At 38.7% G+C, this 12,460-nt stretch overlaps 1 protein-coding gene across 3 annotated transcripts; it reads right to left on the bottom strand.

Moving 5' to 3' along the window:
- Positions 1–214: 214 nt before the first annotated feature.
- Positions 215–12,403, bottom strand: LOC100125524 (forkhead box protein N1). Of its 3 annotated transcripts, XM_023961435.1 has the most exons (9): positions 12,297–12,403; positions 9,775–9,856; positions 5,526–5,840; positions 5,172–5,261; positions 4,659–4,789; positions 4,406–4,502; positions 3,514–3,721; positions 2,943–3,401; positions 215–1,417 (listed from the first exon to the last, which is right to left on the bottom strand). In XM_023961435.1, exons 2-9 carry the CDS (start codon positions 9,835–9,837, stop codon positions 1,116–1,118), a joined length of 1,665 nt encoding a protein of 554 aa, XP_023817203.1. In that variant the 5' UTR covers positions 9,838–9,856; positions 12,297–12,403; the 3' UTR covers positions 215–1,115. The 3 variants fall into 3 exon arrangements, with proteins under 3 accessions (XP_023817203.1, XP_023817201.1, XP_023817202.1); XM_023961433.1 differs by lacking the exon at positions 12,297–12,403 and having other exon boundaries at positions 9,775–9,918; XM_023961434.1 differs by lacking the exon at positions 12,297–12,403 and having other exon boundaries at positions 2,943–3,398; positions 9,775–9,918.
- Between the last annotated feature and the right edge of the window lie 57 nt (positions 12,404–12,460).

Genomic DNA, 12,460 nt, shown 5'->3' with positions numbered 1-12,460 from the left:
TTCCAGAATTAATTTGCACCTGGAAAGATTCCCTTGATTTCACCTTCACCTGTGTTTAACTCTGGTTTGCACTGAACAAACTCCTGTCTGAAACTCTAGGCTGCGCTGTGTTGGCTTTCCAGCTGCACACTGTAGCTCTTTGGAATTTTGCACTCATTGACATAAGTGAGAAAAACAACCCGATGTTTGGCTGCAAAATCAGAGGAAACACACCTTGTTTTGTGTCATTATTCTGTAAGGTGTTACAAAAATAATAATTATAGTCTCTTCCAGACTATACTGTCTGATTCCACTGAAGCTAAACCTGCAGGTTATTTAGGTTTTTACATAAAAAACAAAAATCGATACCATTACAAACAACAATATGAGACAACTCACATAAATTACAGGACTTGAGAAAAAAGTAACCCTTTGTGAAAACACAAGACATTCAGTTAAAGGTAAACAAATAGAAACCTGTCCAAAAGGATCTAATATCACACATTTCAATCAGAAATGGTTCAATGTTTTAACTTAAGCCTGGATTCTCTCCTGTATTAAATAGTTGCTGATGAGTGAATATTCCTGTCATCCAGGTGGTATTGTCTTGAAGCTAAGCCATAGCAACTGGACTTAAAATCTTCTTCCTTGGAATGTTTTAACACTCATCCAAGTGGCTTCATCAGCCCAAAGAAGAGTTTAAGTACAGTTACTTTGACTCAATTTCAAGACCTCTCATTTGTTGAATCAGCATGGTCGGACCCTTTGCTGCATTTCTTTATTTTTTTTAAACATAGATTAAAGTTGCAGGTATTTGAGAGATGCCATAATGATACACTTTGAAAATCCAGAATAAGCTTAAATATTTAAATGTGCTGCTTTTGTGTTAGCTATCATGTTTTTTCTCGGAACCAAAAAGAAACAAAACTTATCTTAAATAAGCAAAAACACCATAATTTGACTGCAAATGCAAAGTCTTAACATATTGTCTGTCACACAGTGATAAGCAAGGGATTCGATGGGTTAAAGCCACCAAGCAAAAAAAAAAAAGAAGCACAAAGCTGTTTGACAAAATACTCTTGATCCTGGCTTGCACAAAAAAGTTAAATATCGGGGAAAAGGAGAAACTGAGGATTCTACACCAAGGACAGGGATGTAGTGCAGGAAGTCAGATATCCAGCCAAGCTCTCAACTCCGGAATACGTAACTGGATGCAGTCCATTCCAACAACTCCTGTCTGAGTTCTTGTCCTCATATTCAACTTTACAGAGACCTGCAGGGATGCTTGCAGTGGTGTGACTGAAAGAAGATGGGAGCTGCATAAAGCCAGCCTGTGGGAGATTGTGGTCCTGTAAGAGAAAGGTGGCAGGAGAGGTTGCCGTGGCAACTTGAGACTCTGACGCCAAACTGTCATCCCTTAGCTCCTCCCAGACATTACCTGACCGATGAAAAGAAGAAAAAAAAAGATCAGAGGCTGTTTATAGAAAATTTCAGTTCAGATTTTATTTCAGTTATTCACTTTTAATCTAACTTTATTGTCTGTGGGAAGGTAACATGTGGTTCTCAACTCAGTCTTGCTGAAAAAATTAAATCTTTGCCAATAAATTTAAACTTAGATTTTCAAGGAAAAAAATGTAACTTGGTGGGGGATAATACAGATAACAGTTTGATGGATATGGATCTTTACAGTAGAAAAGAGTCTGTCTGAGGGGATAAGTAGTTTAAAAAACAACACAAAAAACATGATAGCTCCATTACTATCTCAGGTTAAAGACATCAGATTACAGGAATGTTTACTTTGGCAGAGCAATAGACACATCAGTCAGTGATCACTGTAACAAGGAACAATTACTGTTCAGTTCAAGACTGAAAAAGGTCAAAAGAAAACAAAAAAAGTCTGCATGTCCAACACTCTAAAGCAGTGTTTTTCAACCAGTGTGCCGCGGCACACTAGTGTGCCGTGGGAGATGGTCAAGTGTGCCGTGGAAAATTGCCCTCATTAACTGATCTAAAAACATTAACCATCTCCAGGATATCAGCTCTTTGTTCATCCAAACAGGTCCTGATAAAACACTGAGTAGTTAGGAATATGAAAGATCATAAAATACTTATTTCTTTGTGTTTATTTGATTCTATTAAAGACATTTTGATAAAATGACGGCACCGCGATTTACCTGCAGCTATAACTGTTTTCTGAAAAGTCCCGCAGCTTTTACTGTCTCCACGACTCCACCAATCATTCTTGAAGGCTTAATCACATGTCATCAGTCTGACCAATCAGAAGTGTTTAAAGTCTAAACTTCCTTGTTCCAATTTAGCTCATAACTCACTCATTTCCAACAAAAATAGCAGCTAAAGCTCGTCTTTAGCGGTGTAGCTTTCCACAGAATCCGGTATCAGACCGTGGAACAAGTGAACAAAACCATGAAACTCAGAGACGCAAGTGTTTCTGCCGTTTTCTCGCCGTATTCACACTACATCTCCCATGATGCATTGGCTTAAAGGGACAGCGCCTTAGCGTACAATGAGTCGTCCTTGTTACACGGATTGAAACCACAACGAACATACAGTTTGTATGTAACTTAACTTTTATTACATCTTTTAGAAAAAACATCTTTGCCGGGGGGGGGCTGTAGATCAAAACAGACTATGAGTTTCTGCTTTTTTTGGGGGGGGGGGTGCTGGTGTGCCGCGGGATTTTTGTCAAGGTTAAAGTGTGCCGTGGCTCAAAAAAGGTTGAAAAACACTGCTCTAAAGCACCACAAAAAATAGCAAAGATGTGTAAAAAAATACAAACAATGTAATTAAGTTTAGAGGGATAAAAGGAAATTATTTCCTGACTACTTTTTTAAAGGAATACAACATTCTTTTTATCAGTGCAAACATTAACAATATTTGATTTTAAAACATAAATAAATTCATTTGATTCTATGGGACATTTTGCGTCTCTTCGTGACTCTTACCGTGCAGCTGCAGGTCGATGAGACTGGGGTTGAGTGTGTCTATGTCATAACTGGTGTCTGCCTCAAGCAGCAGGTCTTGCATGCCCCTTGGACTGACACTGTACTCAGCCTGGAGGGCAGTGTTGAAAACTGTAGGCATCTTCCCAGCAGTGGGGGAGTTCAGACTTCCAGTGGCTGCTGGGACTCCTGCTGCAGGCTGTGGTTCACAGGGTGAGTACAGAGCAAACGAGTTGCTGGGGTGAGCAGCAGTCGGGGGAAGGTAGTAGGGCTGCTGAGGCTGAATATGGAAGTATTGTGAACTTCGAGTGTGTTGGGGTGTTGACTGAAACTGGATTGGAGCACAAGTTGACGAGGTGGTGCTGCAGAGAGGAGCCACTCTGGCTAGTGAAGCTGTGCTGGTGTAAGGAGGCAGGTGCCTAAATTTGTCTGGCTTCTCTCCCAGAAGATGATCAAGATCTTCTATGAAAAACAAATACATGTAGTTTAAACTCTAAGACACCTAAATGGAAAGCTTTACTGGTAAATCAAGTTCTTACTGCTTTTTTCGGAAAAAAGTGTTTTGGGAACCCACCTGGCCTTGCCATGCTTCTGCGGACAGTCATGGGGTCTTTGCGACGCCACTTGTGCAGTTCCTCCTGCATCTTCTCTACTTTGGCTGGATTAAGAGCCCAGAGACATCCTTTCCGAGAAGTGCTCCCGTTCTTGTTCTCTACCTTCTCAAAGCATTTGTTTAAAGAAAGGTTGTGCCGCACAGAGTTCTTCCAGCCGTCAGGAGCTGTCTGAAATTTAAAAAAAGCAAAAGAGGTAATAAAAGAAAAAACAAACATGAAAACGATTGCTCTATATGCTACTATGTCAAATGGCTATAAAATGATGTTTAAATATCGCACATTACTTTTGAATATTATTCTGCTTGCAACAGCAGAACGCTCAGAAGTGACAAGATTTGATTGAACAATATTTTTGCATTGATATTGGATTTTTGTCTACAGCCTGCTTAAAGTCTCACAGACTGCTTTGTCGGTTGTTTCTTAGATTGAAATGATGCCGCGGACCTCCGTACATGATGGGCTTGTGAAGACAGAACAGCATGCAGTCACTGTTCAAGATGCCTTTACACAAAGGCTAAAGGAAAGTTCATAGTTTACCACTCAGCATGTTTTTCAATTATTTGAGATTATTCTTTAGTTTTGAGTTCAGTAATGCTGTAAATCCAGATCTGCATTCACCCATCCTGAGTACAAATGCTGTGCATTTTCTACTCCATCCTTGAAACCAGCTATCTTAGCTCAGCATTGTGGCAAATCTTGCATGTTCACTCCTCAGTAAATTACAAATCAACCCAATGTGCAAGCTTTGGACTGTAAAAAAAGATTCCAAGTGAAAGATCCACATTCATCATGAAAAAGACAAACACTGGCACAGTTGAGCTGAAAAGCAGATTCAGATTTGTTATGTAATACCTTGAAATATGGAAAGTGTTCTGTCATGAAGCTGTAGATCTCACTGACCGGAAGACTCCCTGTTTTACTGGTCTTCAGAGCCATAAATATCAGGATGCTGTAATGTAGAAAAAAATATTTGCAATGATGTTGCAGCTTGTAAAAAAAAGGTCACGCATCAAAGTTTCAAAAAGACAAGTACCATAGAATTATGTGCATTGTTCTTTTTTAACATTTACAAACGAGAACAATGGCAAACATGTTGCTCTGTTACCTGTATGAGTATATAGGCTTTGGGAAAGAGGACTGTGTGACGTTCTCCTGGTGTGTTTGTGACGACGGAGTCTGGATACTATATTTAGAGCTGTTTGTATGGTCACCATTGGGATACAGTTTAGATTGGACCTATGGAGAGGGCACACATTACATTTATGACATGTCAGCTACTAAAGGGTAAGTCTCTGTTGTGAGGATCAGCTTAAACAAATGGTGTACATTTGTATAGCAGTTTTCTACATTCCTCAAACGCTCTTTACAGTCACAGTCCCAATTACCCATTCACACACACACATTCACACACACATTCACACATTGATGGCAGCTCCACTGCCGAACACTGGCGCCAACCTTCCACCAGAGGCAAGGTGGGGTTCAGTGTCTTGCCCAAGGACACTGCAACATTTGGGCAAATCTGATTCTGCTATCTTCCGATTAGAGGTCGACCGCCCTACCATGGCATCACGGCCGCCGTACTCTGTGCTTTTCTGTCAGCCAAACACACTCTCACCTGCTGCAAGGGTGAGCTGTGCGATGGATGTCTCTGTGAGAGGAAGCTGATGTTCTCCAGTTGTGCAGCTGGTAGCTCTGAGAATGAGGTCTGCAGTTGTGAGACGATAGAATTAGTGCAGCAGAGCAACGCAAGATTTTAGGCAAAAGCTTCAACATGTGTCGGGAACTTCTGAAGGCTACATGTCAACATGTTGATGTGGAGAGTGTATGTTTAAGGTGCCAGTTTTAACCTACAGCGCGAACCTAATTTTAATCTGATTTACAGAAATGTGAAGTTGTTGTCATCCTTTTTCTTTGAATCAATCAAAACCGAAACAAAATATGTGAGTAAAAATGAGTGAAATCTTAGAACCTGAGCGCTGCTGCTACAACTGTTCCAGGTCATTGGCACATCACTACTCTGCAAACAAACTTCAGGACTGCACACTTCCTGTAGGCTGTTGAAGGCCGAAGAGCGCTGATGGAGAAAGCCGGCCGTCTCCATCACTCCATCACTGAGCTGTCTGCGATATGGATGGAAGCGGTTCACTGGGTCTCTTTCCGATGCCGGTTCTGATTCAGAGCAGATGGTACCATCAGCACTATGTTGTCGGATCAGACCTGCAGTTCTGAAGCTGAAGGTGGTGCTTTCTTGCTCAGGGAAACAGGCATCCCAGCGCCCTCTAGTCTGCAGTAAGAGTGGATAGAAAACATGTAATGATGACTGCATGAGGCACTAAATAAAAAATATCAAGACTTACACCTCTGAACAAAATAAACAGTCTAAAAATACAGTTAAAACACATGACAGTTATAGTCTAATAAACAAAAAAGTCAGTTTACAATTCTCCATCAATTCAACAATGGTGGGTGCTTTTGGGGTGCCTAATGGTGTCATAGTATGAAGTGCACTGCTTGAGAAACGTTAAGTCATTAGGTCACACAAAAGTTGACAACACTGTATGGTCATATTTTATTTCAAAACACCGAATTCCAGGTCTTTCTCTTTGGGTTCTTTCATGATTCTTGTGTTCAGATAGTCCACCGACTCATTCATCCCATTGCTGGTATGTTCAAAGACCCCCAAAATTTACAGCAGAGTCTTTTAAACCTTAGAACACCACACTATTTGTCACTCAAACATTCACAATTACCTCTCACTGTAAATAGGCAATATGTTGTCTTAACAGAGACACACTAAAGCATTAACTTCCAAAATTCACTCAAGCGTTCACAATAAATAAGTGAAAGAACTCCTCAACAATTTTAGTATGCTTCATTAAATGATGGACTATACAGTGAATGCCAATGGGAGGAGGATGAAACTAAAACTAGAAGTCTGCCTCTCCTATCTAAAAAGTGTCTTGAGATGGTGATTCACGCTTTTCTTTTTTCCCGTTTGGACTATTGTAACGCACTCCACACATGCCTTTCACAGCAGAGTGTGTATAAACTCCAGTTAGTCCAAAATGCTGCCACCAAACTCCTAATCTAAACCAGAATGAGAGATCATATTACTCCAGTTTTAGCATTTCTGCACTGGCTCCCAGTTCGTTTTAGAATACATTTTAAGATTTAAAAGATTGCATTTAAAGCACGCTGTGGTCTGGCCCCTGAATACATAGCTGATCTCCTCGTCCCTTGTGTACCTGGTCGCAATCTTAGATCTTTGGCAAAAAGCTTTTTAACAATCCCACAATCCAGATTGAAGAGCAAGGGAGACAGGGCCTTTGCTACAAGAGCCTCAACACCCTGGAACAGTCTCCCTGAAGAGATCAGGCTCGCTGAGTCCTTACCAGTATTTAAATCTCTTTTAAAAACTTACCTTTATAGGTGTTCTTAAATTTAAACTTATGATATTATTGATTTTGGGGTTTTGATTGATTTTAACCGCTATCACGGTTTTGTGTGTGTGCTGTGTTTTATTTTGTCGTCTGTCAGACACCTAAATACTGTTTTTAATCCTGGTCTTTTTGTCTTATGTTAAATGTACAGCACTTTGTAATCTTGATTTTAAAAAGTGGTATATAAATTAAGTATATTATTATTATTATATTATTATAGGCTAAAATGTCAATTAACTTCCTTACTGGTCGACTTGTAGACAATGTCAATGTCTAAAATCCAAAAAAGGATTAAAACATTTAAAACAAATTTAAAGTTAAAGAAATGTATTTTAGATTATATACATTATTTTACTTGAAAAACATTGCATTTTTTAAATGCTCTAATTTGTAAATCCCTCACTAGAAAGAACTTTGTTTTTATTAACAGGTTTTACTACAGAAGGCAAAAGACAATGAGGTTTTTTTTATTCTGTTCTTGTTTTTCTCTTTCAGGACTTTTGGAAGTTTGTAAAAAAAAAGAAAAAAAGTCTTGCTTTGTCTTTGCCTTTTCTTCTTTTAACAGCCCTTCAGAGCACTCTCCTTCCTTTGACCAATTTTTAAAAATTTGTTTGTATAATCTTTGACTCTCTGCCAGTCTTGCCAGATAGAGTCAAGGTTTTCCAGCCCAAAAGTCATCTAAAGACCACCAGACTCAACAAAAAAACACCCAAAATACTAATCAGTGATTATTAATCATCCATTATTAATTACTTCCTGATTCAATTGAAAGTTCAACTTTAACACTTTTTATATAGCATCCACCACTTTTGCAATCAGTGAGAGAAAACCATGAAATATTGGACATCAATTAAACTTTACTAACCACTGATGTTTTGCTCAAATATTAGGAACAATCAAAAAACGGAAAGTGAAACAAACACAAATATTTAAACAATTTAGGATTTCTAGTTTAATTTACCGTATCAGCCTATCATGATCTAAAGTGGAAATTGTTCTTGTATTTTTACTTTTCGTGAATGTAGGTGAGATAAAATAAAAGCAAATGTTCTTGTGCTTTCGTAAAACAAATGACGTATAGTTTACATTATTATCACAAAAAGCCCGGCTGTTTTCCTGACTCATTCTGTCTTTTCAGCGCAGCTTCTTGTCAGGTCTGAGGTTTAATACATGACCTATCATATAGAAAGGGAGGTCATGGAATAAAAATGTCTAGATCGTAAAAATATTAATAATAAGCTTTACATTACTAGCATACGATGAGTAAACTAAAGGAATAATCAACCCGACTTCACTAAGGATTGCATAATCCGTTATGCTGCAGAGTTCGCAGCCTGTGCTGAAATTAAACAGGGAATACGCAAAATACAGCAATTTTGAGAATTAAAATGATTAGAATCAGACTTGTAATTTGCATTTTTGGAGCAGGTTAGTGGACACATATTTATTTTATTATCAGTAGGCTTTACATCTCATGTTGGCAGGTGAAGCCCCTGTCACCCGTGAAGCTTCCGAACCGATCCCAAACCCATCCAAATTATGTCCATCCACCTAAAGCAAAATTTACTCACAAATCAGAACAAAAACTGCCCTATTGAGCTGGAAACTGCCCAGTCTGGCAATGCTGCCTCTGCCTGCTAACTAACAAGTTTTTAAGTTGACTGGAATATACCACTGCTGCAGAAGGATGGGAGAGGACCAAAAACTTTTACATGATCAATATCACGTCAGTTTAGGGATTTTGGGTGTTTTTAATGACAGAGTTAAATAATGATGGATGTAAAATTTATTTCAGACATTCAGTGTTTAGCTCGGGCCCCGAGAGAGTTGGGGGCCCCAGGGAATTGCCTACCATTGCCTATTGGTAAGTCCGCCTCTGCTGCTCTCTTTTGGCACAGAGACACAGAGATTTGGCTCAGTCTTTCCTTAATAATCCAAGATAAATAATAAAAGCCTGAGTTTGCCACAAGAAAGGAGATCTTCCTAAAAAAAAATCTGCAATGACTTATTAATAATTAGAGGTGTAAAAATTCATTTTAACAACAATTCATACTACAGTTTCTGGTTCCTGATATGATTCATAGTTGATATTGATTCATTTTTAAATATCTGATTATCTCTGAGTGACCAGTGTCAAATACCTGGTTACTGAACATTGAAGTTTCACAAATTCCTTGTATTTATCAAGTGTAATATAATCAAGACTAAATTACATATGTGAACAAACATACAAGTAAACAAGAATTAATGACAAATCCATTCACATTTCAGTTTCATAGATTTCAGCCCACTGTTGTTTTTCAACATCAAAATAATACAAAAATTTTTTTAGAACATTCTACCACCCTGTATAGTCACATGTGTTTCTGCAAAATGCAAAGTGTGTCCACACACTGGACTGGAATGATGGACTGATTATTTTTGTCATGTGTTGTCTGCTGTGATGCACTTGGTCGTTTTTACGTTATAGTAAAATAAACCTATGTCCCCAATCCAAATTGTATTTTCCAAAATCAATTATAATCAATTTATTTCATTTTGAAACGATTTTTTTATGGTTTAGGTCGATTCAATTAACAACTTGCCCCAAACAGGACGATCTGGTAGGATAAATTGATTCATCGATTCGTCGTCACGCCCCTCTGCGTAGATTTAATTTCAGAATCAGTAATGTTTTTGAAAACCTAGTGTTAGATTGTGTGTGGGGGGGGGGGGGGGGGTTTCCTCTGAGCAAAAACAGAAATGCCATTAGAACTGCCAACAAATGCCTTCACTAACCTGAGGGGCCGATACTTGAGACTCGCTACTGCTGCCGAGGGAAAACTTGGGGGACCGTGACATTCTGTGTGCAATTCTGTCCCTGTAAGAAAGTTTAAAAAAAACAATAAAAAAACAGAACATGAATGAAAGTTATGAAGACATTTTGTGATGAAGATGATTTAGAAAGAGGAGTTGCAATCGAAAGAATTTGGATGCACAAAAAAGTATAAAGACGAGTTTAACACTGGTTTTCTTTTATACCTGGTTCCACTAATATGGTGTGATTAGCAATTTAGGCTGCTTATTTCATTTTGAAACGATTTTCTAATGGTTTAGGTCGATTCGATTACCAACTTGCCTCAAACAGGACGATCTGGTTGGATAAGCAATACGACTCCTTTGTCCATTAAGAAATAAAAATGTCAAACATTTCTTGGACGTTATTAGACTGAGTGATATTACGAAGGGAAGCATTTCTGCCAGGGTTGAAAAACATGATTGCGTTCTCTAATCTTTTTCAGATCATCTCCGACCAAAATCATTTGTCATTCATCAATCTGCAAGTCTCTTAAACTTCTCTGACAGCAGGATTGCAGGCGTGGGAACAGTACAGTTACAGAGCCAGTGCATTAAACTGGTGACAGTGGATGAACGTGTGTTGGGGGGGGTTATCTGGCTTATTGTGAGGAAGTGTTATATGATCCTGGCGGAGGCGAGAGACACGTGGCTCTGATTCCAGTAAAGATAACCTGAACCTCCACATAAACCAAGCTCATTAAAACTGCCAACAAACCATGATGGCTGTCAGGTCACATGAAGCTGAACAGTGCTGAACTAGACAAAGCGGAATCAGCCAAAAAGAGAGAAGTAGCAAAAAAAGGAGGTTTCTGTTCGAGTCCAAGGAGGCTTAAATATCCATGTGAAAGCTGAGAGACTGCCTTTTATCAGCACCGTCGCAACAAATCCTCTCATCTGTTTGACAGGCCCGCTGCCGCTCAGCAGGACAAATGCAGCACTTGCGGATGTTCAGTCAAGAAACTGATAACCCTCCACGCAGAAAATGTTTGACCCAGAAAAAAAGTTACGTGTTTTGAACTGTCTGAAGAAAAAACCTATAAAGCACACATGGAGTCACCCAGACCTTAACATGTAGTAGAAGTAGTAGAAACATGACATTTTTATGTCCAACTCTGATTTTTATTCAAACATGTTTAGTATAAATGAAAAAAAATGTATTAAGTTTTGACAGAAAAAGGGTTCAAAGCTGTTTTTGAGTTTTCAATCAGAGACTCAATTGAACTTTTTTTTTTACACCAATGCTGGACTTTTTTATTGGGCCTATTTAGTTATTAAGCTTAGAACATGTTATTCTAAAGGAGTATAAAAACAGCTCAGCACCCAATAAACCAAAGTAATAAGTCTTTCTTTCCACGCTCGAATGCTGCTGTCAACTGTCATGCAGTGTTTCAGCTTCTGCCAAGATAAACTGTTGATCTTATAGGTGGAGTATTTTATTACGGTGCATTTCATGCCAGGATAAAATATTTTTACTGATACATCTGATTTAAGCATGTCATTTTGCTGGATTATTGTTTTTTTTTATATTCGGTGTTCATTTGCTTCATAGATTAGCAACACAAGCTGATTAATAAAAACAACTTCAAATCCAATAAATGTAAAGCATTGGTATTTTTAAGTCTGAACCCATGAGACTGTTGGCATCTATTTCTTTCTCTTATGTCCCCAAAAAAACCAATAAATATCCAGGAGTCTTAGCTTGGTCCTGTGTGGGGTCACAGGGGTCGCTATGAGGCAGTGTTAGCAGTGCCAATCATGACACAACTGTGTAGCCCCAGAAAAATGACAAATATTTTTCATCACTGTTACATGCCAGACTGTTTTCTGCCATCATGTCTAAACATGACTCTTTTTAAATATGCAAATCATTGGGGATTGTTTTGAAAACAAATCAAGCAATGTTTCCTGCGATAGTTCAAAGTGAATGCAGCACAGAAATACGATGAGAAACAGTTGATTCAAAGGGGAAGAAGTTTCTCCCAATGGTTTGAACAGATTAACAAGATGTTGTGGTTTGGCTCACAAAGGAGCCGTGGTGCTGCTTTGTGGCTGCATGAGCCTTGAGCTTGGTGAAGAAACTATTTATCTCAAGATCAAACTATTGTGAATGAATGGATTGGTCTTGTACTGTCTTGTACAGTGTAAGCCAGGCAAAACTTCCATAGTCAGAAGTAAACTTGATCTTCAACAAACAAGTATTAGTCAACTTTCCTCTTAATCAAATTCTTATTGTTTTCTGCAATGCATTTGAAGATACGAACCTCACCTGATTTCTGATTCAAACACTGCACTGACAGTTGTGTTTGCACACGCACTTTGCAGGGAAATCTCTGAGAAGCTGCTGTCATTTGAAACTAAAACGTAAATCAGTGTCAGAGCATAAATCCAAAAATACCAAAGCAGTTTTGTTACTTGTCTTTACAAAGAACATTGATCCCACACTGGAAAACTGACAAACTCACTTGACTCTTGCTTTTCAATAGACGCTCTCCTCTTGTTTGTTGCTCCCGTCAGATTTTTCTTCTGAGACCTGCAACCTCTGCTGAGTCCATTTCCCTCTCAGGTCTGTACACCTCTATCCACCGTCACCCTGACAGTGAGGCACTTCGATCAGATTGCCTGTCTA

This window comes from Oryzias latipes, chromosome 13 (assembly GCF_002234675.1).
Source record: "Oryzias latipes chromosome 13, ASM223467v1".
NCBI lineage: Eukaryota > Metazoa > Chordata > Actinopteri > Beloniformes > Adrianichthyidae > Oryzias > Oryzias latipes.
Note: the sequence above shows the minus strand (reverse complement) of the source record. Positions and strands in the feature narration are given on the sequence as shown.